Source organism: Pseudophryne corroboree, chromosome 6 (genome assembly GCF_028390025.1).
Source record: "Pseudophryne corroboree isolate aPseCor3 chromosome 6, aPseCor3.hap2, whole genome shotgun sequence".
In the NCBI taxonomy this organism is placed as follows: Eukaryota; Metazoa; Chordata; class Amphibia; order Anura; family Myobatrachidae; genus Pseudophryne; species Pseudophryne corroboree.
Window position 1 is genome coordinate 812342587 of NC_086449.1, and position 22842 is coordinate 812365428.

Genomic DNA, 22842 nt, shown 5'->3' on the forward strand with positions numbered 1-22842 from the left:
TCGCAGGTTCGGCATTCAGAACTGGATCCTGGTAACCACGGACGCGAGCCTCCGAGGATGGGGAGGAGTCACCCAATGAAGAAATTTTCAGGAACTGTGGTCAGACCAGGAGTCCTGTCTACACATCAACGTGTTGGAGCTAAGGGCCATATACAACGGCCTTCGACAAGCGAATAATCTTCTTCGCAACCTACCGGTTCTGATTCAATCAGACAATGTGGGGACTTCATCAAGAAGTCTTTGCAGAGATAACGGGTCCCTGGGGAGTTCCTCAAATAGACATGATGGCGTCACGCCTCAACAAGAAGCTTCGGAGGTATTGTGCCAGGTCCCGGGACCCTCAGGCAATAGCAGTAGACGCTCTGGTAATGCCATGGGTGTTCCAGTCGGTCTATGTGTTTCCTCCTCTTCCTCTCATCACAAAAGTGTTGAGGATCATAAGATGAAAAAGAGTACAGACAATACTCATTGTTCTAGACTGGCCTCGAAGGGCCTGGTACTCAGATCTTCAGGAGATGCTCACGGAAGATCCCTGGCCTCTTCCTCTAACAGAAGACCTGTTACAGCAGGGGCCCTGAATGTTCCAAGACTTACCATGGTTACGTTTGACGGCATGGCGGTTGAACGCCGAATCTAATCGGAGAAGGGTATTCCGGAGGAGGTCATACCTACTCTAATAAAGGCTAGGAAGGAGGTGACGGCAAAACATTATCACCGTATCCGGCATAAATATGTCTCTTGGTGTGAAACCAAGAATACTCCTATGGAAGATTTCCATCTGGGTCGTTTTCACCACTTCCTACAGACAGTAGTGGATATGGGTCTAAAGTTAGGCTCTGTTAAAGTACAGATTTCAGCCTTGTCAATATTCCTTCAGAAGGCATTGGCTTCTCTCCCAGAAGTCCAGACGTTTGTAAAAGGAGTACTGCACATCCAGCCTCCTTTGGTGCCCCCAGTGGCACCATGGGACCTGAACGTAGTGTTGCAGTTCCTTAAATCACACTGGTTTGAACTAGAGATGAGCGCCGGAAATTTTTCGGGTTTTGTGTTTTGGTTTTGGGTTCGGTTCCGCGGCCGTGTTTTGGGTTCGACCGCGTTTTGGCAAAACCTCACCGAATTTTTTTTGTCGGATTCGGGTGTGTTTTGGATTTGGGTGTTTTTTTCCAAAAAACCTAAAAAACAGCTTAAATCATAGAATTTGGCGGTCATTTTGATCCCAAAGTATTATTAACCTCAAAAACCATAATTTCCACTCATTTTCAGTCTATTCTGAATACCTCACACCTCACAATATTATTTTTAGTCCTAAAATTTGCACCGAGGTCGCTGTGTGAGTAAGATAAGCGACCCTAGTGGCCGACACAAACACCGGGCCCATCTAGGAGTGGCACTGCAGTGTCACGCAGGATGGCCCTTCCAAAAAACCCTCCCCAAACAGCACATGACGCAAAGAAAAAAAGAGGCGCAATGAGGTAGCTGTGTGAGTAAGATTAGCGACCCTAGTGGCCGACACAAACACCGGGCCCATCTAGGAGTGGCACTGCAGTGTCACGCAGGATGTCCCTTCCAAAAAACCCTCCCCAAACAGCACATGACGCAAAGAAAAAAAGAGGCGCAATGAGGTAGCTGTGTGAGTAAGATAAGCGACCCTAGTGGCCGACACAAACACCGGGCCCATCTAGGAGTGTCACTGCAGTGTCACGCAGGATGTCCCTTCCAAAAAACCCTCCCCAAACAGCACATGACGCAAAGAAAAAAAGAGGCGCAATGAGGTAGCTGTGTGAGTAAGATAAGCGACCCTAGTGGCCGACACAAACACCGGGCCCATCTAGGAGTGGCACTGCAGTGTCACGCAGGATGTCCCTTCCAAAAAACCCTCCCCAAACAGCACATGACGCAAAGAAAAAGAAAAGAAAAAAGAGGTGCAAGATGGAATTGTCCTTGGGCCCTCCCACCCACCCTTATGTTGTATAAACAAAACAGGACATGCACACTTTAACCAACCCATCATTTCAGTGACAGGGTCTGCCACACGACTGTGACTGATATGACGGGTTGGTTTGGACCCCCCCCAAAAAAGAAGCAATTAATCTCTCCTTGCACAAACTGGCTCTACAGAGGCAAGATGTCCACCTCATCATCACCCTCCGATATATCACCATGTACATCCCCCTCCTCACAGATTATCAATTCGTCCCCACTGGAATCCACCATCTCAGCTCCCTGTGTACTTTGTGGAGGCAATTGCTGCTGGTCAATGTCTCCGCGGAGGAATTGATTATAATTCATTTTAATGAACATCATCTTCTCCACATTTTCTGGATGTAACCTCGTACGCCGATTGCTGACAAGGTGAGCGGCGGCACTAAACACTCTTTCGGAGTACACACTTGTGGGAGGGCAACTTAGGTAGAATAAAGCCAGTTTGTGCAAGGGCCTCCAAATTGCCTCTTTTTCCTGCCAGTATAAGTACGGACTGTGTGACGTGCCTACTTGGATGCGGTCACTCATATAATCCTCCACCATTCTATCAATGTTGAGAGAATCATATGCAGTGACAGTAGACGACATGTCCGTAATCGTTGTCAGGTCCTTCAGTCCGGACCAGATGTCAGCATCAGCAGTCGCTCCAGACTGCCCTGCATCACCGCCAGCGGGTGGGCTCGGAATTCTGAGCCTTTTCCTCGCACCCCCAGTTGCGGGAGAATGTGAAGGAGGAGATGTTGACAGGTCGCGTTCCGCTTGACTTGACAATTTTGTCACCAGCAGGTCTTTCAACCCCAGCAGACTTGTGTCTGCCGGAAAGAGAGATCCAAGGTAGGCTTTAAATCTAGGATCGAGCACGGTGGCCAAAATGTAGTGCTCTGATTTCAACAGATTGACCACCCGTGAATCCTTGTTAAGCGAATTAAGGGCTCCATCCACAAGTCCCACATGCCTAGCGGAATCGCTCCGTGTTAGCTCCTCCTTCAATGTCTCCAGCTTCTTCTGCAAAAGCCTGATGAGGGGAATGACCTGACTCAGGCTGGCAGTGTCTGAACTGACTTCACGTGTGGCAAGTTCAAAGGGCATCAGAACCTTGCACAACGTTGAAATCATTCTCCACTGCGCTTGAGACAGGTGCATTCCACCTACTATATCGTGCTCAATTGTATAGGCTTGAATGGCCTTTTGCTGCTCCTCCAACCTCTGAAGCATATAGAGGGTTGAATTCCACCTCGTTACCACTTCTTGCTTCAGATGATGGCAGGGCAGGTTCAGTAGTTTTTGGTGGTGCTCCAGTCTTCTGTACGTGGTGCCTGTACGCCGAAAGTGTCCCGCAATTCTTCTGGCCACCGACAGCATCTCTTGCACGCCCCTGTCGTTTTTTAAAAAATTCTGCACCACCAAATTCAAGGTATGTGCAAAACATGGGACGTGCTGGAATTTGCCCATATTTAATGCACACACAATATTGCTGGCGTTGTCCGATGCCACAAATCCACAGGAGAGTCCAATTGGGGTAAGCCATTCCGCGATGATCTTCCTCAGTTGCCGTAAGAGGTTTTCAGCTGTGTGCGTATTCTGGAAAGCGGTGATACAAAGCGTAGCCTGCCTAGGAAAGAGTTGGCGTTTGCGAGATGCTGCTACTGGTGCCGCCGCTGCTGTTCTTGCGGCGGGAGTCCATACATCTACCCAGTGGGCTGTCACAGTCATATAGTCCTGACCCTGCCCTGCTCCACTTGTCCACATGTCCGTGGTTAAGTGGACATTGGGTACAACTGCATTTTTTAGGACACTGGTGAGTCTTTTTCTGACGTCCGTGTACATTCTCGGTATCGCCTGCCTAGAGAAGTGGAACCTAGATGGTATTTGGTAACGGGGGCACACTGCCTCAATAAATTGTCTAGTTCCCTGTGAACTAACGGCGGATACCGGACGCACGTCTAACACCAACATAGTTGTCAAGGCCTCAGTTATCCGCTTTGCAGCAGGATGACTGCTGTGATATTTCATCTTCCTCGCAAAGGACTGTTGAACAGTCAATTGCTTACTGGAAGTAGTACAAGTGGGCTTACGACTTCCCCTCTGGGATGACCATCGACTCCCAGCAGCAACAACAGCAGCGCCAGCAGCAGTAGGCGTTACACGCAAGGATGCATCGGAGGAATCCCAGGCAGGAGAGGACTCGTCAGAATTGCCAGTGACATTGCCTGCAGGACTATTGGCATTCCTGGGGAAGGAGGAAATTGACACTGAGGGAGTTGGTGGGGTGGTTTGCGTGAGCTTGGTTACAAGAGGAAGGGATTTACTGGTCAGTGGACTGCTTCCGCTGTCACCCAAAGTTTTTGAACTTGTCACTGACTTATTATGAATGCGCTGCAGGTGACGTATAAGGGAGGATGTTCCGAGGTGGTTAACGTCCTTACCCCTACTTATTACAGCTTGACAAAGGGAACACACGGCTTGACACCTGTTGTCCGCATTTCTGGTGAAATACTTCCACACCGAAGAGCTGATTTTTTTGGTATTTTCACCAGGCATGTCAACGGCCATATTCCTACCACGGACAACAGGTGTCTCCCCGGGTGCCTGACTTAAACAAACCACCTCACCATCAGAATCCTCCTGGTCAATTTCCTCCCCAGCGCCAGCAACACCCATATCCTCCTCATCCTGGTGTACTTCAACACTGACATCTTCAATCTGACTATCAGGAACTGGACTGCGGGTGCTCCTTCCATCACTTGCAGGGGGCGTGCAAATGGTGGAAGGCGCATGCTCTTCACGTCCAGTGTTGGGAAGGTCAGGCATCGCAACCGACACAATTGGAGTCGGACTCTCCTTGTGGATTTGGGATTTCGAAGAACGCACAGTTCTTTGCGGTGCTACTGCTTTTGCCAGCTTTAGTCTTTTCATTTTTCTAGCGAGAGGCTGAGTGCTTCCATCCTCATGTGAAGCTGAACCACTAGCCATGAACATAGGCCAGGGCCTCAGCCGTTCCTTGCCACTCCGTGTGGTAAATGGCATATTGGCAAGTTTACGCTTCTCCTCCGACAATTTTATTTTAGGTTTTGGAGTCCTTTTTTTACTGATATTTGGTGTTTTGGATTTGACATGCTCTGTACTATGACATTGGGCATCGGCCTTGGCAGACGACGTTGCTGGCATTTCATCGTCTCGGCCATGACTAGTGGCAGCAGCTTCAGCACGAGGTGGAAGTGGATCTTGATCTTTCCCTAATTTTGGAACCTCAACATTTTTGTTCTCCATATTTTAATAGGCACAACTAAAAGGCACCTCAGGTAAACAATGGAGATGGATGGATTGGATACTAGTATACAATTATGGACGGGCTGCCGAGTGCCGACACAGAGGTAGCCACAGCCGTGAACTACCGCACTGTACTGTGTCTGCTGCTAATATATAGACTGGTTGATAAAGAGATAGTATACTCGTAACTAGTATGTATGTATAAAGAAAGAAAAAAAAACCACGGTTAGGTGGTATATACAATTATGGACGGGCTGCCGAGTGCCGACACAGAGGTAGCCACAGCCGTGAACTACCGCACTGTACTGTGTCTGCTGCTAATATATAGACTGGTTGATAAAGAGATAGTATACTCGTAACTAGTATGTATGTATAAAGAAAGAAAAAAAAACCACGGTTAGGTGGTATATACAATTATGGACGGGCTGCCGAGTGCCGACACAGAGGTAGCCACAGCCGTGAACTACCGCACTGTACTGTGTCTGCTGCTAATATAGACTGGTTGATAAAGAGATAGTATACTCGTAACTAGTATGTATGTATAAAGAAAGAAAAAAAAACCACGGTTAGGTGGTATATACAATTATGGACGGGCTGCCGAGTGCCGACACAGAGGTAGCCACAGCCGTGAACTACCGCACTGTACTGTGTCTGCTGCTAATATATAGACTGGTTGATAAAGAGATAGTATACTCGTAACTAGTATGTATGTATAAAGAAAGAAAAAAAAACCACGGTTAGGTGGTATATACAATTATGGACGGGCTGTCGAGTGCCGACACAGAGGTAGCCACAGCCGTGAACTACCGCACTGTACTGTGTCTGCTGCTAATATATAGACTGGTTGATAAAGAGATAGTATACTCGTAACTAGTATGTATGTATAAAGAAAGAAAAAAAAACCACGGTTAGGTGGTATATACAATTATGGACGGGCTGCCGAGTGCCGACACAGAGGTAGCCACAGCCGTGAACTACCGCACTGTACTGTGTCTGCTGCTAATATATAGACTGGTTGATAAAGAGATAGTATACTCGTAACTAGTATGTATGTATAAAGAAAGAAAAAAAAACCACGGTTAGGTGGTATATACAATTATGGACGGGCTGCCGAGTGCCGACACAGAGGTAGCCACAGCCGTGAACTACCGCACTGTACTGTGTCTGCTGCTAATATAGACTGGTTGATAAAGAGATAGTATACTCGTAACTAGTATGTATGTATAAAGAAAGAAAAAAAAACCACGGTTAGGTGGTATATACAATTATGGACGGGCTGCCGAGTGCCGACACAGAGGTAGCCACAGCCGTGAACTACCGCACTGTACTGTGTCTGCTGCAAATATAGACTGGTTGATAAAGAGATAGTATACTCGTAACTAGTATGACTATAAAGAAAGAAAAAAAAACCACGGTTAGGTGGTATATACAATTATGGACGGGCTGCCGAGTGCCGACACAGAGGTAGCCACAGCCGTGAACTACCGCACTGTACTGTGTCTGCTGCTAATATATAGACTGGTTGATAAAGAGATAGTATACTCGTAACTAGTATGTATGTATAAAGAAAGAAAAAAAAACCACGGTTAGGTGGTATATACAATTATGGACGGGCTGCCGAGTGCCGACACAGAGGTAGCCACAGCCGTGAACTACCGCACTGTACTGTGTCTGCTGCTAATATAGACTGGTTGATAAAGAGATAGTATACTCGTAACTAGTATGACTATAAAGAAAGAAAAAAAAACCACGGTTAGGTGGTATATACAATTATGGACGGGCTGCCGAGTGCCGACACAGAGGTAGCCACAGCCGTGAACTACCGCACTGTACTGTGTCTGCTGCTAATATATAGACTGGTTGATAAAGAGATAGTATACTCGTAACTAGTATGTATGTATAAAGAAAGAAAAAAAAACCACGGTTAGGTGGTATATACAATTATGGACGGGCTGCCGAGTGCCGACACAGAGGTAGCCACAGCCGTGAACTACCGCACTGTACTGTGTCTGCTGCTAATATAGACTGGTTGATAAAGAGATAGTATACTCGTAACTAGTATGTATGTATAAAGAAAGAAAAAAAAACCACGGTTAGGTGGTATATACAATTATGGACGGGCTGCCGAGTGCCGACACAGAGGTAGCCACAGCCGTGAACTACCGCACTGTACTGTGTCTGCTGCTAATATATAGACTGGTTGATAAAGAGATAGTATACTCGTAACTAGTATGTATGTATAAAGAAAGAAAAAAAAACCACGGTTAGGTGGTATATACAATTATGGACGGGCTGCCGAGTGCCGACACAGAGGTAGCCACAGCCGTGAACTACCGCACTGTACTGTGTCTGCTGCTAATATATAGACTGGTTGATAAAGAGATAGTATACTCGTAACTAGTATGTATGTATAAAGAAAGAAAAAAAAACCACGGTTAGGTGGTATATACAATTATGGACGGGCTGCCGAGTGCCGACACAGAGGTAGCCACAGCCGTGAACTACCGCACTGTACTGTGTCTGCTGCTAATATAGACTGGTTGATAAAGAGATAGTATACTCGTAACTAGTATGTATGTATAAAGAAAGAAAAAAAAACCACGGTTAGGTGGTATATACAATTATGGACGGGCTGCCGAGTGCCGACACAGAGGTAGCCACAGCCGTGAACTACCGCACTGTACTGTGTCTGCTGCTAATATAGACTGGTTGATAAAGAGATAGTATACTCGTAACTAGTATGACTATAAAGAAAGGAAAAAAAACCACGGTTAGGTGGTATATACAATTATGGACGGGCTGCCGAGTGCCGACACAGAGGTAGCCACAGCCGTGAACTACCGCACTGTACTGTGTCTGCTGCTAATATAGACTGGTTGATAAAGAGATAGTATACTACTAATATTATATATACTGGTGGTCAGGTCACTGGTCACTAGTCACACTGGCAGTGGCACTCCTGCAGCAAAAGTGTGCACTGTTTAATTTTAATATAATATTATGTACTCCTGGCTCCTGCTATAACCTATAACTGGCACTGCAGTGCTCCCCAGTCTCCCCCACAATTATAAGCTGTGTGAGCTGAGCACAGTCAGATATATATATACATTGATGCAGCACACTGGGCTGAGCAGTGCACACAGATATGGTATGTGACTGAGTCACTGTGTGTATCGTTTTTTTCAGGCAGAGAACGGATATATTAAATAAAACAAACAACTGCACTGTCTGGTGGTCACTGTGGTCGTCAGTCACTAAACTCTGCACTCTCTTCTACAGTATCACAGCCTCAGGTCAATCTCTCTCTCTCTCTCTCAACCCTAATCTAAATGGAGAGGACGCCAGCCACGTCCTCTCCCTATCAATCTCAATGCACGTGTGAAAATGGCGGCGACGCGCGGCTCCTTATATAGAATCCGAGTCTCGCGATAGAATCCGAGCCTCGCGAGAATCCGACAGCGTCATGATGACGTTCGGGCGCGCTCGGGTTAACCGAGCAAGGCGGGAAGATCCGAGTCGCTCGGACCCGTGAAAAAAAACATGAAGTTCGGGCGGGTTCGGATTCAGAGAAACCGAACCCGCTCATCTCTAGTTTGAACCCCTTAAAACGGTGGAGTTGAAATTTCTCGCCTGGAAGGTGGTCATGTTGTTAGCCTTGGCATCTGCGAGGCGTGTGTCAGAATTGGCGGCCTTGTCTTACAAGAGCCCTTACTTGATTTTTCATGTGGATAGAGTGGAATTGAGGACTCGTCCTCAATTTTTAACTAAGGTGGTGTCTTTGTTTCATATGAACCAACCTATAATGGTGCCTGTGGCTATGAGTGACTTGGAGGATTCCATGTCCTTGGATGTAGTCCGGGCCTTAAAAATGTATGTAGCCAGGATGGCTAGATTTAGGAAAACAGATGCATTGTTTGTCCTGTATGCTGCCAACAAGATTGGCGTGCCTGTTTCGAAGCAGACTATTGCTCGCTTGATCTGTAACACGATTCAGCAGGCTTATGTTATGACTGGATTGCCATTACCGCATTCAGTAAAGGCCCATTCCACTAGGAAGGTGGGCTCTTCTTGGATGGCTGCCCGGGGCGTCTCGGCATTACAGCTTTGCCGAGCAGCTACGTGGTCGGGTTCAAACACTTTTGCTAAGTTCTACAAGTTTGATACCCTGGCTGACGTGGACCTCGCGTTTGCTCAGTCGGTGCTGCAGAGTCATCTGCACTCTCCCGCCCGATTGGGAGCTTTGGTATAAACCCCATGGTCCTTACGGAGTCCCCAGCATCCTCTAGGACGTAAGAGAAAATAAGATTTTAAACCTACCGGTAAATCTTTTTCTCCTAGTCCATAGAGGATGCTGGGCGCCCGTCCCAGTGCGGAAAATCTGCAAGACTTGTGTGAAGATACGGGGTTCTTCTAATCACTCAGACACAGAGCCGATGAAACCAAAGTGATGGTTTATTTCTCACAGCACACAGGAATAGATAATTCACAGGAAAAAGACGTAAATATAGCCCAGAAACAGTATACAGGTAGCAGTCCATATAGTAAGTCCCAGTAGAGGATTTAGGTCCACAGCAATTCCACACAGAAGTTCCAGATAAACAGGTCCACACAGCAGAACTATCACTGAGCCTACACAGCAGTGATAGCAGATTAGTCCATGCAGTAGTAAGTACATATGGTGATGCGTTCCACAAGGTTCCCTGGCAGAGAATCACCCCTTAGCCAGAGTCCTGCGACTAACATGCAGAGCTGACCTGCGCAACCTCTTTTAAAACCTTCCAAATTCCCATCATGCCGCGCTCACCTGGGGAGAAGACGCAGGTTCCTGATTGGTGGGACCCCACCTCAGGTATTTCCCTACTCCCGCCCACAGCTGTTCCTTCTCCTGCTGACCACATGCTGGGTCAGGCTCCGCGATGTCTGTCAGAGACCTGGATGGAACAGAGGAAAGTAAACAGAAGGAACAATGACAGGGAAATTGGTTTAAGTCCTGATTGTCCCCTGTGGAGGAGAAGCTTCAGAGACATTACCTGGTCCTCAAATGTATTTCCTGTGTGACCATATAAGGATCACAGGATGGACTCAATAGGCATAGCAATGATAACCTGTAATAACCCCATACCAGACTGGCATCCTCCTACAATAACATAACATGACAGCACTATGTGCCAGGTCACAGCACACCTGTATTTACCTGGGTAAGATTATAGTACAGAATATATAGGCTAATGGATGAACACACACATGGGGTAATAGTGACACAAGCCAGAGAGACATGGAAACAGAAGGAATAAAAAGTACATTAAACGCTATACAGATTGAAACACCACAAATACAATATTAGCCCCCCTTATATCTTTACAACTTGTATATAGTTATTGCTTACATAAGGGTTATGTTATAGTTAGAATCGGTCTTGGACCGATACTGTTGTTTGTTCATACTGTTAACTGATTATGTGTATTCCAGGTTATACGGTGTGGATGGTGTGAGCTGGTATGAATCTCGCCCTTAGATTAACAAAATCCTTTCCTCGTACTGTCCATCTCCTCTGGGCACAGTTCTCTAACTGAGGTCGGGAGGAGGGGCATAGAGGGAGGAGCCAGTGCACACCATACTAGAAAGTTCTTTTAGGTGCCCATGTCTCCTGCGGAGCCCGTCTATACCCCATGGTCCTTACAGAGTCCCCAGCATCCTCTACGGACTAGGAGAAAAAGGTTTACCGGTAGGTTTAAAATCTTATTTTTGTCTGGCCAGACCATTTAATGATTAGCTATTTTTATATTACAAACGCAGTTTTTAGCAACTTGATCTAAACAACTTGATATCAATTGGATGCAACATTTTTCTGAGACCAGTGACAAAAAAGCTGTTGCTAATTGATCCATAACTATTACACCTGCTGCAGGATCAGTCACTTTGCTTATTTTTAACAAACATTTATTTCCTGTGCGCTGTAACAATTCTTTTTCTCCCAAATAAACAGTTTTTCTTAATTGCCTCTGAAAGCAGAAAATTATACAAACATAAACTGTAGATATTATGAATAATCAAATTATTTAATGACTGAATAATCGCATAAGTAAGAACATTCACAGGTAAGTACAAGTAAAAGGACATGTGGGCTGAAGTGGCCGCTGTTACCAGACACCAGACTGGGTGAGCCGGGTGGTGAGAAAATGAGACACCGGAAATCTCTAGATAGCCCTCCGGCACTGGATGAGTAAAGGTGCTGCAAGATTCTCGTCCGACGCGTTTCAAGATGCCCTGATCTCTGTGTCAAGGTACAGAGTCAGATTGCTGGCTTCTGTTATACAGGGTAAGTCTCTGCTACTTCCGGTTTCTTTCTAACTGGAACCGGAAGCGATTATACATTAGCGCTACTGGCTGCAGGAGGCCGTTCCAGGTGCTGTAGGCAGAGATGATGTCACCACCAGCACCCAGCATCTCCCGCACACCCTACTTACAGCCTGTGTCAGCCTCATACTCCGCAGTCAGACACCTGACACATGGAGCTATGTGCTCCGGCATAGGAAGCCTGGTAATACTATATGACGCTGAGTGTAATGGTCAGGTTACATCATATTCTGCTGCGCTGCAATGGTTATAAACTGGCACATTACACTTACCTTCATATAATTAGTATTACCAGGCTTCCTATGCTGGAGCAAATAGCTCCATGTGTAAGGTGTGTGACTGCAGAGTATGAGTACCGGGTGTGACATCCTGAGACGTGTATAATACAGGCGATGTAACGGAAGGAGCACATATCTCCTATATGTACAGGCTTAGCTGTGGAAACCAATCACATAAGCCTGTCTTACATGTATAATGTCATTAGTACGTATTAAGCCTCTTATGGTGACAGTGTACATGGCGGTAAGTGATGGCGGCAGTATAAAGGGCGCGATGTAAAGAGAGAGCGCTGTATAATTTGTACTATACTTGTATAACGGTGAGCACATAAACAGTCATTATACATTGTGATTCCTGCATAAGATAATACAGATAAGCAATGAGGCATCATGCAGTCAGTAGCTGTCCAGCCAATCATGTGTTATGTAAGAAACATCGGCTTTTGTTACAGTTCCTAGTAGGCGGAGCTTTACACAGTCCCCGCCCCATTCTCCCCCTACACACATAACACCCAGTGCGAGTGAGTGTATCTCTGACTACAGTAATAGGGGGCACCAGTGGTCTCAGTGTTACTGAATCGCAGCGCCCTAGAGTATCAGCATTTTACTCACAGGACGCTGAGGCCAAATGTTTTATATTAAGGAATTCAGCAAATATTACATAGATAAAATAGTGCTGGGCTGTCCTCCCTATGGTCAGGTGTGTGGTGATGGGCCGGGGATGTAGTCACAATGATGTCACACATAATGTCACCATCACACTATACTGACATCAGCACACTGACAGATATTCCAGCCAATCACAGGTGTCAGAGGCAGAGATGTGTATTTATATAGTTATAATGACAGCAACACACCAATAAGGGAACAGCTCCATACACACTGGTCATGTGGTCACACAGGGGGAAGGATCAGATGTAACTCCACCCACTGCTACATTCTATTGGCTGAGTGCTTCACCAATCACATTCCCAGCCCTGTGATGTCACCAGTATCTGGGAGGATTTCCTATGGTAATTTCTCCCAGCTCCTGACTCCCCCACATATAGTTATACACCTGTCCCCTACCCATAATGCAGCATGGAGGGGCTCAGTGAGGGTGGCAGTGTAGGTGTGTAAGTGTCTGATGGGGTCACACAGAGAATAAAAGGACAGCTGTCCTGCCTCATAATCCAGATATACCCTCACTCTGTCAGAGCGGGTATTGCCAGCTACCCGGATCTCTGTACTGTCATGTATCACTGAGTACTGATTATGCCACCCACTCCTACACAGACACCAGGACTTGTTATTATTCCCAATGTCTGACTGATCTCCTCTCCTGTCTATACTGGGATAACACATCCCCACCCTCCACACCACTGATTTACTGACATCCACCTCCCAATAATGTCGCCCTGAGGAGAATCCCCTGGTGCTTATTACCTGATCATACTGAAATCTCTCTGGTGTTACTGGGTGATTCTGGTTTGCTGACCAGGATGCCGTTTTCCTGTCACCTGATATCTGTATATATTTACCAGCTGTGGTCACATCCAGTAATAGGTCTGTAGGTTGCTGTACATATATCCCTGTATTTATGCCTGTTATTATATCAGATAATGTGTGTAATGTCCCTGATGTCACAACTGAGGGCCTGAGCTGACGGGAGGCAGCCTCAGTTGTAGGGGCTGAGATGTACCGGAACCTGGGAGGTTGTATCAGACCCCTGGACATGTAAGTAACATGAATAATAACTGCCCAAAGGCATGACCACGACAACTTGGATAAAAGTCAATGATGTTTATTATGACAACTCCGCAACACAGCAGCAGTAAAAGAAAACGTAAAAGTCAGCAAATAATAAATACAGTTCCTGGGTACTACAGGATGGCAGGAACCACAGGGCACTGGTAGTGTGAGATAGTTCTTATGATCTTCTAGATGGAAAGTCCTTACCAGGCCAGACTGTAGCAATGGAGATAACCCAGGATTGTGCCAGCTGGTGTTCCAGGAAAAGCTGGGTTGCTGAAGGTAAAACAGCTGCTGTGGATACTGGCTGGAACCAGACTGTTGTTAGCACGGAGTGGATACTGGCTGGAACCAGTTAAATAATAAATGAACTTGGGAGCGATGAAATATGAACTGAAATGTAGAACTTGAGAGCGGAGAAATAATAATACCGGTGGAGAGTGGTAAAGTGTAGAAAGGACACCGGCCCTTTAAGGGAAGCTGTACTCTGCTGGAAGCTGAGCTGGAAGCAGGTAATGTTGTAGCTGGAAACAGATGAATCCACAATGGATTGGAGAGTCAGGCTACACCGCAGGTGGAATGCTGGTGCGGGTCTCTATGGTGGAAGTCTTGAGACAGGAGCTGGAACCTGGAAGACAATCACAGGAGAGAGACAAACAGGAACTAGGTTTGACAACCAAAGCACTGACGCCTTCCTTGCTCAGGCACAGTGTATTTATACCTGCAGCAAGGAAGGGATTGGCTAGGCAATTATGCAGATTAACAATACTGACAACAGATTGGAGGAAATGATCAGCTGACAGAATCCAAGATGGCTGCGCCCATGCAGACACTTGGAGGGAAGTTTGGTTTGTAATCCATGTGGTAATGAAAACAGTAATGGCGGCGCCGGCCACTGGAGACAGGAGACGCCAGGCTGACAAGTGCACATCCAACCACGCGGACACAGCGGAGGCCGCGGCTGACGTAATCGCCACTCTGACACTCTGCATGCAGAAGCTCAGGGACGGCGGCGGAGGCCGCGGGAGACGCCATGCCAGATGTAATAAGGCGTTACTGTGACAGCGTCTCAGAGAGACAGGAGAGGATGCAGGAATGTGAACATTAGGATAACAGATGGGATCCGGTCCTGGAGCGCTGAGCCAGCCTTAGGAGGCATCTGATGGGTAAGAAATGGCGTCCAGATACCCGGATCGTGACAGCACCCCCCCTTTAGGAGTGGCCCCAGGACACTTCTTTGGCTTTTGAGGAAACTTGGAATGGAATCTCCGGACCAAGGCAGGAGCATGGACATCAGAAGCATTGGTCCATGAACGTTCCTCAGGACCATAACCCTTCCAGTCAATAAGATATTGTAGTTGACCGTAACGGTGACGTGAGTCCAGGATCTTGGCCACTTCATACTCAACGCCTCGTTGAGTTTGGACTTTCGGAGTTGGAGGAAGTGAGGAATGAAACCGATTCAAGATCAGCGGTTTCAACAGGGAAACATGGAATGTCCTGGGTATTTTTAAGAAGGGAGGCAACTGGAGTCTGTAAGCAACAGGATTGATGACTTGTTCAATCTTGAAAGGACCGATATAGCGAGGTGCAAACTTCATACTGGGAACTCTTAACCTCAAATTCTTCGTGGATAACCATACCCGATCACCCACCTTGAGAGCAGGAACTGCTCGACGCTTCTTATCCGCAAACTTCTTGTACCTGAACGATGCCTTGAGCAGAGCTGATCGTACGCTCTTCCAGATATTGGCAAACTGATGCAAGGTGATATCCACTGCGGGAACAGAAGTTGCTGGAAGCGGTTGGAACTCAGGAACTTTAGGGTGGAATCCAAAGTTAGTGAAGAATGGTGTTGAAGCAGATGAAGAATGATACTGGTTGTTATGACAGAACTCGGCCCAGGGAAGTAATTGAACCCAGTCATCTTGAGAGGAGGACACATAGATGCGGAGGAAGGCCTCCAAGTCCTGATTCACCCTCTCGGTTTGACCATTGGTCTGAGGATGGTAAGCCGTGGAAAACTTTAGCTTGACTTGGAGGACTTGACATAAACTTCGCCAGAATTTGGCTGTGAATTGAACTCCTCGATCTGAGATAATTTCTTCAGGAAGACCGTGGAGTCGGAAGATCTCTTGTATGAATACTTGAGCCAACTTGGAAGCTGACGGAAGACCGGTGAGAGGAATGAAGTGTGCCATCTTGGTGAACCGGTCAACTACCACCCAGATGGTATTGAACTTGTTGCACATGGGTAAGTCTGTAATGAAATCCATCGACAAGTGGGTCCATGGTCGACGGGGAACGGATAGTGGAACCAGTTGCCCCGCAGGCGACTGGCGGGATACTTTATGTTGGGCACACTTTGGGCAAGATGCAATAAACTCCAAGACGTCCTTTTTCAGAGTTGGCCACCAATAGGACCTAGAGATAAACTCCAGGGTTTTTTGGATACCTGTATGTCCGGCAAAACGGGAAGCATGGGCCCAATGCATGAGCTTCTTCCTTAGCATCGGCTTCACAAAACTTTTCCCTGATGGGGGCGTAGAGTCCATCCCTACCGTGGAGAATGCCAACGGATTTATAATAGGATGCTTGTCTGAAGACTCTGACTCATTTTCTTGCTCCCATGAGCGGGAAAGGGCATCGGCCTTGCGATTCTGAGAGCCCGGACAGAACTGGAGTTTAAAGTCGAACCTGGAAAAGAAAAGTGCCCATCTGGCCTGACGAGGGTTGAGACATTGTGCGCCCTTCAGGTATAAAAGGTTCTTGTGGTCTGTAAGTATGGTGATTAAATGAGAAGCTCCCTCCAACAGATACCTCCACTCTTCTAGAGCGAGCTTGATGGCTAGCAACTCCTGGTCGCCAATGGCATAGTTGCGCTCAGCTGGGGAGAACTTCCGGGAGAAAAACTGCAAGGATGTAAATGGCCATCTTTAGCCCTCTGAGATAACACCGCTCCTACTCCAACGGAGGAGGCATCCACCTCTAGGATGAAAGGAGAGTCGATGTCAGGCTGTTTCAGGACAGGCGCAGAGATGAACCTCTGTTTTAAAAGATGAAAAGCTTGCATGGCTTCTTCAGACCACTTGGACGGGTTAGCACCCTTCTTGGTGAAAGCAGTAATAGGCGCCACAATGGTGGAAAAGTCTCGTATAAACTTTCGGTAATAATTGGCGAACCCTAAGAACCTCTGGACCCCTTTGAGGGTGTAGTGTACCGGCCAATTCTGAATTGCTTGTAGTTTCTCAGGATCCATCTCTAGTCCGGAACCGGACACAATGTACCCTAGAAACGGAATGGACTTGACTTCAAAGACGCATTTTTCTAATTTGCAATAGAGATGATTGACACGGAGACGGGACAGAACCTCTTTAACCCAAAAACGATGTTCCTCTAAATCGTTGGCAAAAATGAGGATATCGTCTAGATAGACCACGACATGACGGTATAGAATGTCTCTGAAAATCTCATTGACAAAATGCTGGAAGACAGCTGGAGCATTGCTCAATCCGAAGGGCATGACGAGGTACTCATAATGTCCGTCACGGGTGTTAAAGGCGGTCTTCCACTCGTCACCCTCACGGATCCGGATGAGATTGTATGCACCTCGCAAGTCCAGCTTTGTAAAGATGGTAGCTCCGCTAACTCTGTCAAAGAGCTCAGTAATCAGGGGTAAAGGATAACGGTTCTTGATGGTAATGTCGTTCAAACCTCTGTAGTCGATGCACGGCCGCAGACCACCATCTTTCTTTTTTACAAAAAAGAAGCCTGCGCCGGCTGGGGAAGAAGAAGGTCGAATGAACCCCTTTGCTAGGTTCTCTTTAATGTATTCCTCCATAGAATGCGTCTCAGGCAGAGACAACGGATAAGTTCGGCCTCGAGGTGGAACCTTCCCTGGAACGAGATCAATCGGGCAGTCCCATTCTCTATGAGGAGGAAGGATATCAGCAGAAGCTTTACTGAACACATCCATGAAATCTTGATATGGAGGAGGTGGAACATCAGACGACCTGGGGGAGGAAGAACAGACAGGCAATACTTTAAACAAACATGTCTCTGCACAGGAGGAACCCCATGCCAGGATTTGTGTAGTCGTCCAATCAATTGTAGGATTGTGAAGACGGAGCCATGGAAGGCCCAGGACCACAGGATGTGTGGCTCTTGGAATCACTAAAAGTGAAATAAGTTCGGAATGAAGAACTCCCACTCTCAGACGAACTGGTAGAGTCCTTAGAGCAATAACAGTATCAAAAATTTTACTGCCATCCACGGCAGTTAAGGAAAAGGAGGAAGGAAGTCTCTCGGTGGGTAGGGACCACCGTTTAACATAGGCTTCAGTAATAAAGTTCCCAGCTGCTCCGGAATCAAGGAGAGCAATGACGTTCCGATAACGTTGAGCAACTTGAAGCGAGACTGGGAGATTACAATCATGAGGAGATGGAGAGGAGATCATTACTCCTAGCCGGCCCTCTCCTGGGCGAGCTAGGGTTTGGAGTTTTCCCGGACGTTCGGGACAGGCATTGATGGTGTGAGACGGAGCTGCACAGTAAAGACAAAGAGACTCAGAGAGACGTCTTCGGCGCTCAGCAGGAGTTAAACGGGAACGGCCAATTTGCATGGGCTCATCTTTAGATGGTGACAGTTGACGAGGAGGAGGAGCAGAAGATTTTGGAGCAGATGATCTTCCACGCTCAGTTGCTCTCTCTCTGAAACGTAAATCAACTTTCGTGCAGAGTGAGATTAGCTCATCTAACTTAGAAGGTAAGTCTCTGGTAGCTAACTCATCTTTAATAAGCTCAGATAAGCCATGCCAGAATGCAGCATACAGGGCCTCGTCGTTCCATGCCAGTTCGGATGCCAGGATCTGGAACTGTATCAGATATTGTCCTACAGTACGTGACCCCTGGCGTAAACGGAGAATCTCGGATGAAGCTGAGGTTACCCGGCCTGGCTCGTCGAAGATGCGCCTGAATGTTGACACGAATGCAGTGTAAGAAGATAGCAGGGTGTCGGACCTCTCCCATAACGGTGATGCCCAGTCAAGGGCGGAGCCACTGAGAAGAGAGATGATGTAGGCAATTTTTGTACGGTCACTGGGAAAATTGCCAGGTTGTAGCTCAAACTGAATCTCACACTGGTTGAGAAATCCCCTGCAGAATCTTGGAGATCCGTCAAATTTTGCTGGCGTTGGAAGATGAAGACGTGGAGCAGAAATGGGTAAGGTGGGTGGGGTTATAGCTGGAGTCACTGTGGTTGACGCACCAGATGCGCCTGATCCACGGAGAGTTGTCTGAATCCCATCCAGCCGAGTAGAGAGATCCTGGAGACAGCGGATGATGTGGCCCTGTGCAGCCTCCTGATGTTCTAGTCGGGCTGCCAGTTCTTGCATCGGCCTGGCCGCTTGATCCTGGTCTCCGGCTGGATTCATTAGGTCAGTGCTTACTGTCACAACTGAGGGCCTGAGCTGACGGGAGGCAGCCTCAGTTGTAGGGGCTGAGATGTACCGGAACCTGGGAGGTTGTATCAGACCCCTGGACATGTAAGTAACATGAATAATAACTGCCCGAAGGCGTGACCACGACAACTTGGATAAAAGTCAATGATGTTTATTATGACAACTCCGCAACACAGCAGCAGTAAAAGAAAACGTAAAAGTCAGCAAATAATAAATACAGTTCCTGGGTACTACAGGATGGCAGGAACCACAGGGCACTGGTAGTGTGAGATAGTTCTTATGATCTTCTAGATGGAAAGTCCTTACCAGGCCAGACTGTAGCAATGGAGATAACCCAGGATTGTGCCAGCTGGTGTTCCAGGAAAAGCTGGGTTGCTGAAGGTAAAACAGCTGCTGTGGATACTGGCTGGAACCAGACTGTTGTTAGCACGGAGTGGATACTGGCTGGAACCAGTTAAATAATAAATGAACTTGGGAGCGATGAAATATGAACTGAAATGTAGAACTTGAGAGCGGAGAAATAATAATACCGGTGGAGAGTGGTAAAGTGTAGAAAGGACACCGGCCCTTTAAGGGAAGCTGTACTCTGCTGGAAGCTGAGCTGGAAGCAGGTAATGTTGTAGCTGGAAACAGATGAATCCACAATGGATTGGAGAGTCAGGCTACACCGCAGGTGGAATGCTGGTGCGGGTCTCTATGGTGGAAGTCTTGAGACAGGAGCTGGAACCTGGAAGACAATCACAGGAGAGAGACAAACAGGAACTAGGTTTGACAACCAAAGCACTGACGCCTTCCTTGCTCAGGCACAGTGTATTTATACCTGCAGCAAGGAAGGGATTGGCTAGGCAATTATGCAGATTAACAATACTGACAACAGATTGGAGGAAATGATCAGCTGACAGAATCCAAGATGGCTGCGCCCATGCAGACACTTGGAGGGAAGTTTGGTTTGTAATCCATGTGGTAATGAAAACAGTAATGGCGGCGCCGGCCACTGGAGACAGGAGACGCCAGGCTGACAAGTGCACATCCAACCACGCGGACACAGCGGAGGCCGCGGCTGACGTAATCGCCACTCTGACACTCTGCATGCAGAAGCTCAGGGACGGCGGCGGAGGCCGCGGGAGACGCCATGCCAGATGTAATAAGGCGTTACTGTGACAGCGTCTCAGAGAGACAGGAGAGGATGCAGGAATGTGAACATTAGGATAACAGATGGGATCCGGTCCTGGAGCGCTGAGCCAGCCTTAGGAGGCATCTGATGGGTAAGAAATGGCGTCCAGATACCCGGATCGTGACACCTGAGATGAGACCCACATCCAGATCTCCTGCACCACGGACCTGGTTATCATGTCTCTCTGTGTCCTCAGTATCACACAAGTCCCCTGTGTCTGGTTCCTGTAAGACAGTCACTGGGTCAGACATGTTACACAGCTCCTCAATGTGACGCATCTTCCCGGACAGCTCGTCCTTCTTTATTTCCAGCTTCTGGATCAGGTCAGAGACTGAGAGTGAAACGCGCTGTTCCTGCCTGGAGATCTCACTGAGGACTCTCTTCTCCAGGTCTTCCAGCTGTCTCCTGATGTCTCTAAACAGGGCAGTGACTCTCTCTTTTACTCCAGCTGCTTTGACCTTATCTTCTCTCCTGCGCTCCTGCAGTCTCTGGACTCTTTTCTCAGTCTCCGCTCTCTTTGTGGTCAGTTTCTGCAGAACTTTTCTCAGCTTCTCCTTCTCAGAGGCCTCATCCAGCATCTTCACATTGTGTCCCAGATGTTCTCCATCCAAACTGCAGGACACACAGATACAGGCAGCGTCCTCAGTGCAGTAATACTCCAGGATCTTCTTATGGACGGAGCATTTCCTGTTCCCCAGGGCAGTGGTGGGATCACATAAGACGTGTTCTGCTGACTTGCTGTGTACTCTCAGGTGATTATCACACAGAGAAGCCTCACACAGCAGACAGGATTTAGCAGCAGGTACAGGAGAGTCCACACAGTAAGTGCAGAAGATCCCAGTCTCCTCCTGATCTGGCCGAGTAGACAGGAAACTCCCCACTATGTTACACAGCGTTATGTTCCTCTGCAGTGCAGGACGCTCCTGACACTCTGCTCTGCATTCGGGACAGGTATAAGCTCCAGCCCCCTCCTGTGTATCCAGCACACGATCAATACAGACCCGGCAGAAGTTGTGGCCACATCTCAGGGTTACAGGATCTGTGTAAATGCTCAGGCAGATGGAACAGTCCAGCTCCTGTCTCAGATCAGCAGACGCCATCGCTGGCAGCAGGAGAGAGAAATGAAACTGAAACCTGACACTCAGATACCAGTGAGGTCACATTCTGCACACAGGGGGAGGGGGAGCTGCACACAGGGGGAGGGGGAGCTGCACACAGGGGGAGGGGGAGCTGCATACTTGCCTACCTTTGAAAAAGCATTGTCAGGGAGATGTAAAAGTAACACCTATCAGCGCGGACGTGTACTGCTACATCTGAGAGGCGTGTCATGAAAATGACTTACATCCAAATGTAAATGAGACCCAAAGTTAATAAGATCTACTTGTTGAAGAAAAGACACTGATATTTTGCAGGATTTGTTTGTGTATTGTTTTTTTACAAGAGGTTCCATATAGTGTAAGTGGCCATAGGGATCATTGTGCCTTATAACCAATGCAGGGAAATGGCACTAATGATCCCATTTGAATGTATGTATCTCTGATTTATTTTTCCCCCAAGAATGTAATAGCTGCATAATGGGGGTAAGGTGCAATGAGGGAGATTGCTGGATTTTTCAGGGAGTGAGGGAGATTGCTGCTATTTCAGGGAGTCTCCTGCAGAATGAGGGAGGGTAGGCAACTATGGGGAGCTGTCACTCAGATCATAGCTACAGGCTGAGTTACACTAAGGGACACAGCTAATGGGGGTAATTCCAAGTTGATCGCAGCAGGATTTTTGTTAGCAGTTGGGCAAAACCATGTGCACTGCAGGGGGGGAGGCAGATATAACATGTGCAGAAAGAATTAGATTTGGGTGGGTTATTTTATTTCTGTGCAGGGTAAATACTGGCTGCTTTATTTTTACACTGCAAATTAGATTGCAGATTGAACACACCACACCCAAATCTAAAGCTCAGTACCCACGGGCCGATGCGGGAGAGATGTGTGCTGAGCGAACCGCTCAGCACACATCTCTCCTGCCGCTCAGCACAGCGCGATCTGTGCTGAGCATGCGGGGGGAGACTGGGGCCGCTCACTTCACCCAGCGGGTGAAGTGAGCGACCCGCTAGATTGGCCTGCATGCAGGCCAATCTAGCTGCAGCGATAGCGATGCGCGGGGCTGCGCATCGCTATCGCTGTAAGGGGTACTCACGGAGCGATCAGGTTGATATTCTAAGCAATCTAGTCAGATTGCTTAGAATATCGCTCCGTGAGTACCCCCCTTAACTCTCTCTGCACATGTTAAATCTGCCTCCTCTGCAGTGCACATTGGCCCTCATTCCGAGTTGTTCGCTCGCAAGCTGCTTTTAGCAGCTTTGCACACGCTAAGCCGCCGCCTACTGGGAGTGAATCTTAGCATCTTAAAATTGCGAACGAAAGATTCACAATATTGCCATAAGACATCTCTGTGCAGTTTCTGAGTAACTCGAGACTTACTCGGCATCTGCGATCAGTTCAGTGCTTGTCGTTCCTGGTTTGACGTCACAAACACACCCAGCGTTCGCCCAGACACTCCTCCGTTTCTTCGGCCACTCCCGCGTTTTTCCCAGAAAC

At 47.6% G+C, this 22842-nt stretch overlaps 1 protein-coding gene and 1 pseudogene across 1 annotated transcript in view; both read right to left on the reverse strand.

Moving 5' to 3' along the window:
* The window catches only part of LOC134933681 (E3 ubiquitin/ISG15 ligase TRIM25-like), a 196527-nt gene extending 175155 nt beyond the window's left edge, over window positions 1–21372 (reverse strand). The window contains exon 1 of the mRNA XM_063929057.1: window positions 20379–21372. Coding sequence (XP_063785127.1) covers window positions 20379–21351 — 973 coding nt within the window. The 5' untranslated portion in view covers window positions 21352–21372. The remainder of the gene's footprint in view (window positions 1–20378) is intronic.
* LOC134933683 (tripartite motif-containing protein 14-like) lies at window positions 12015–13449 on the reverse strand (annotated as a pseudogene).
* Window positions 21373–22842: the final 1470 nt, after the last annotated feature.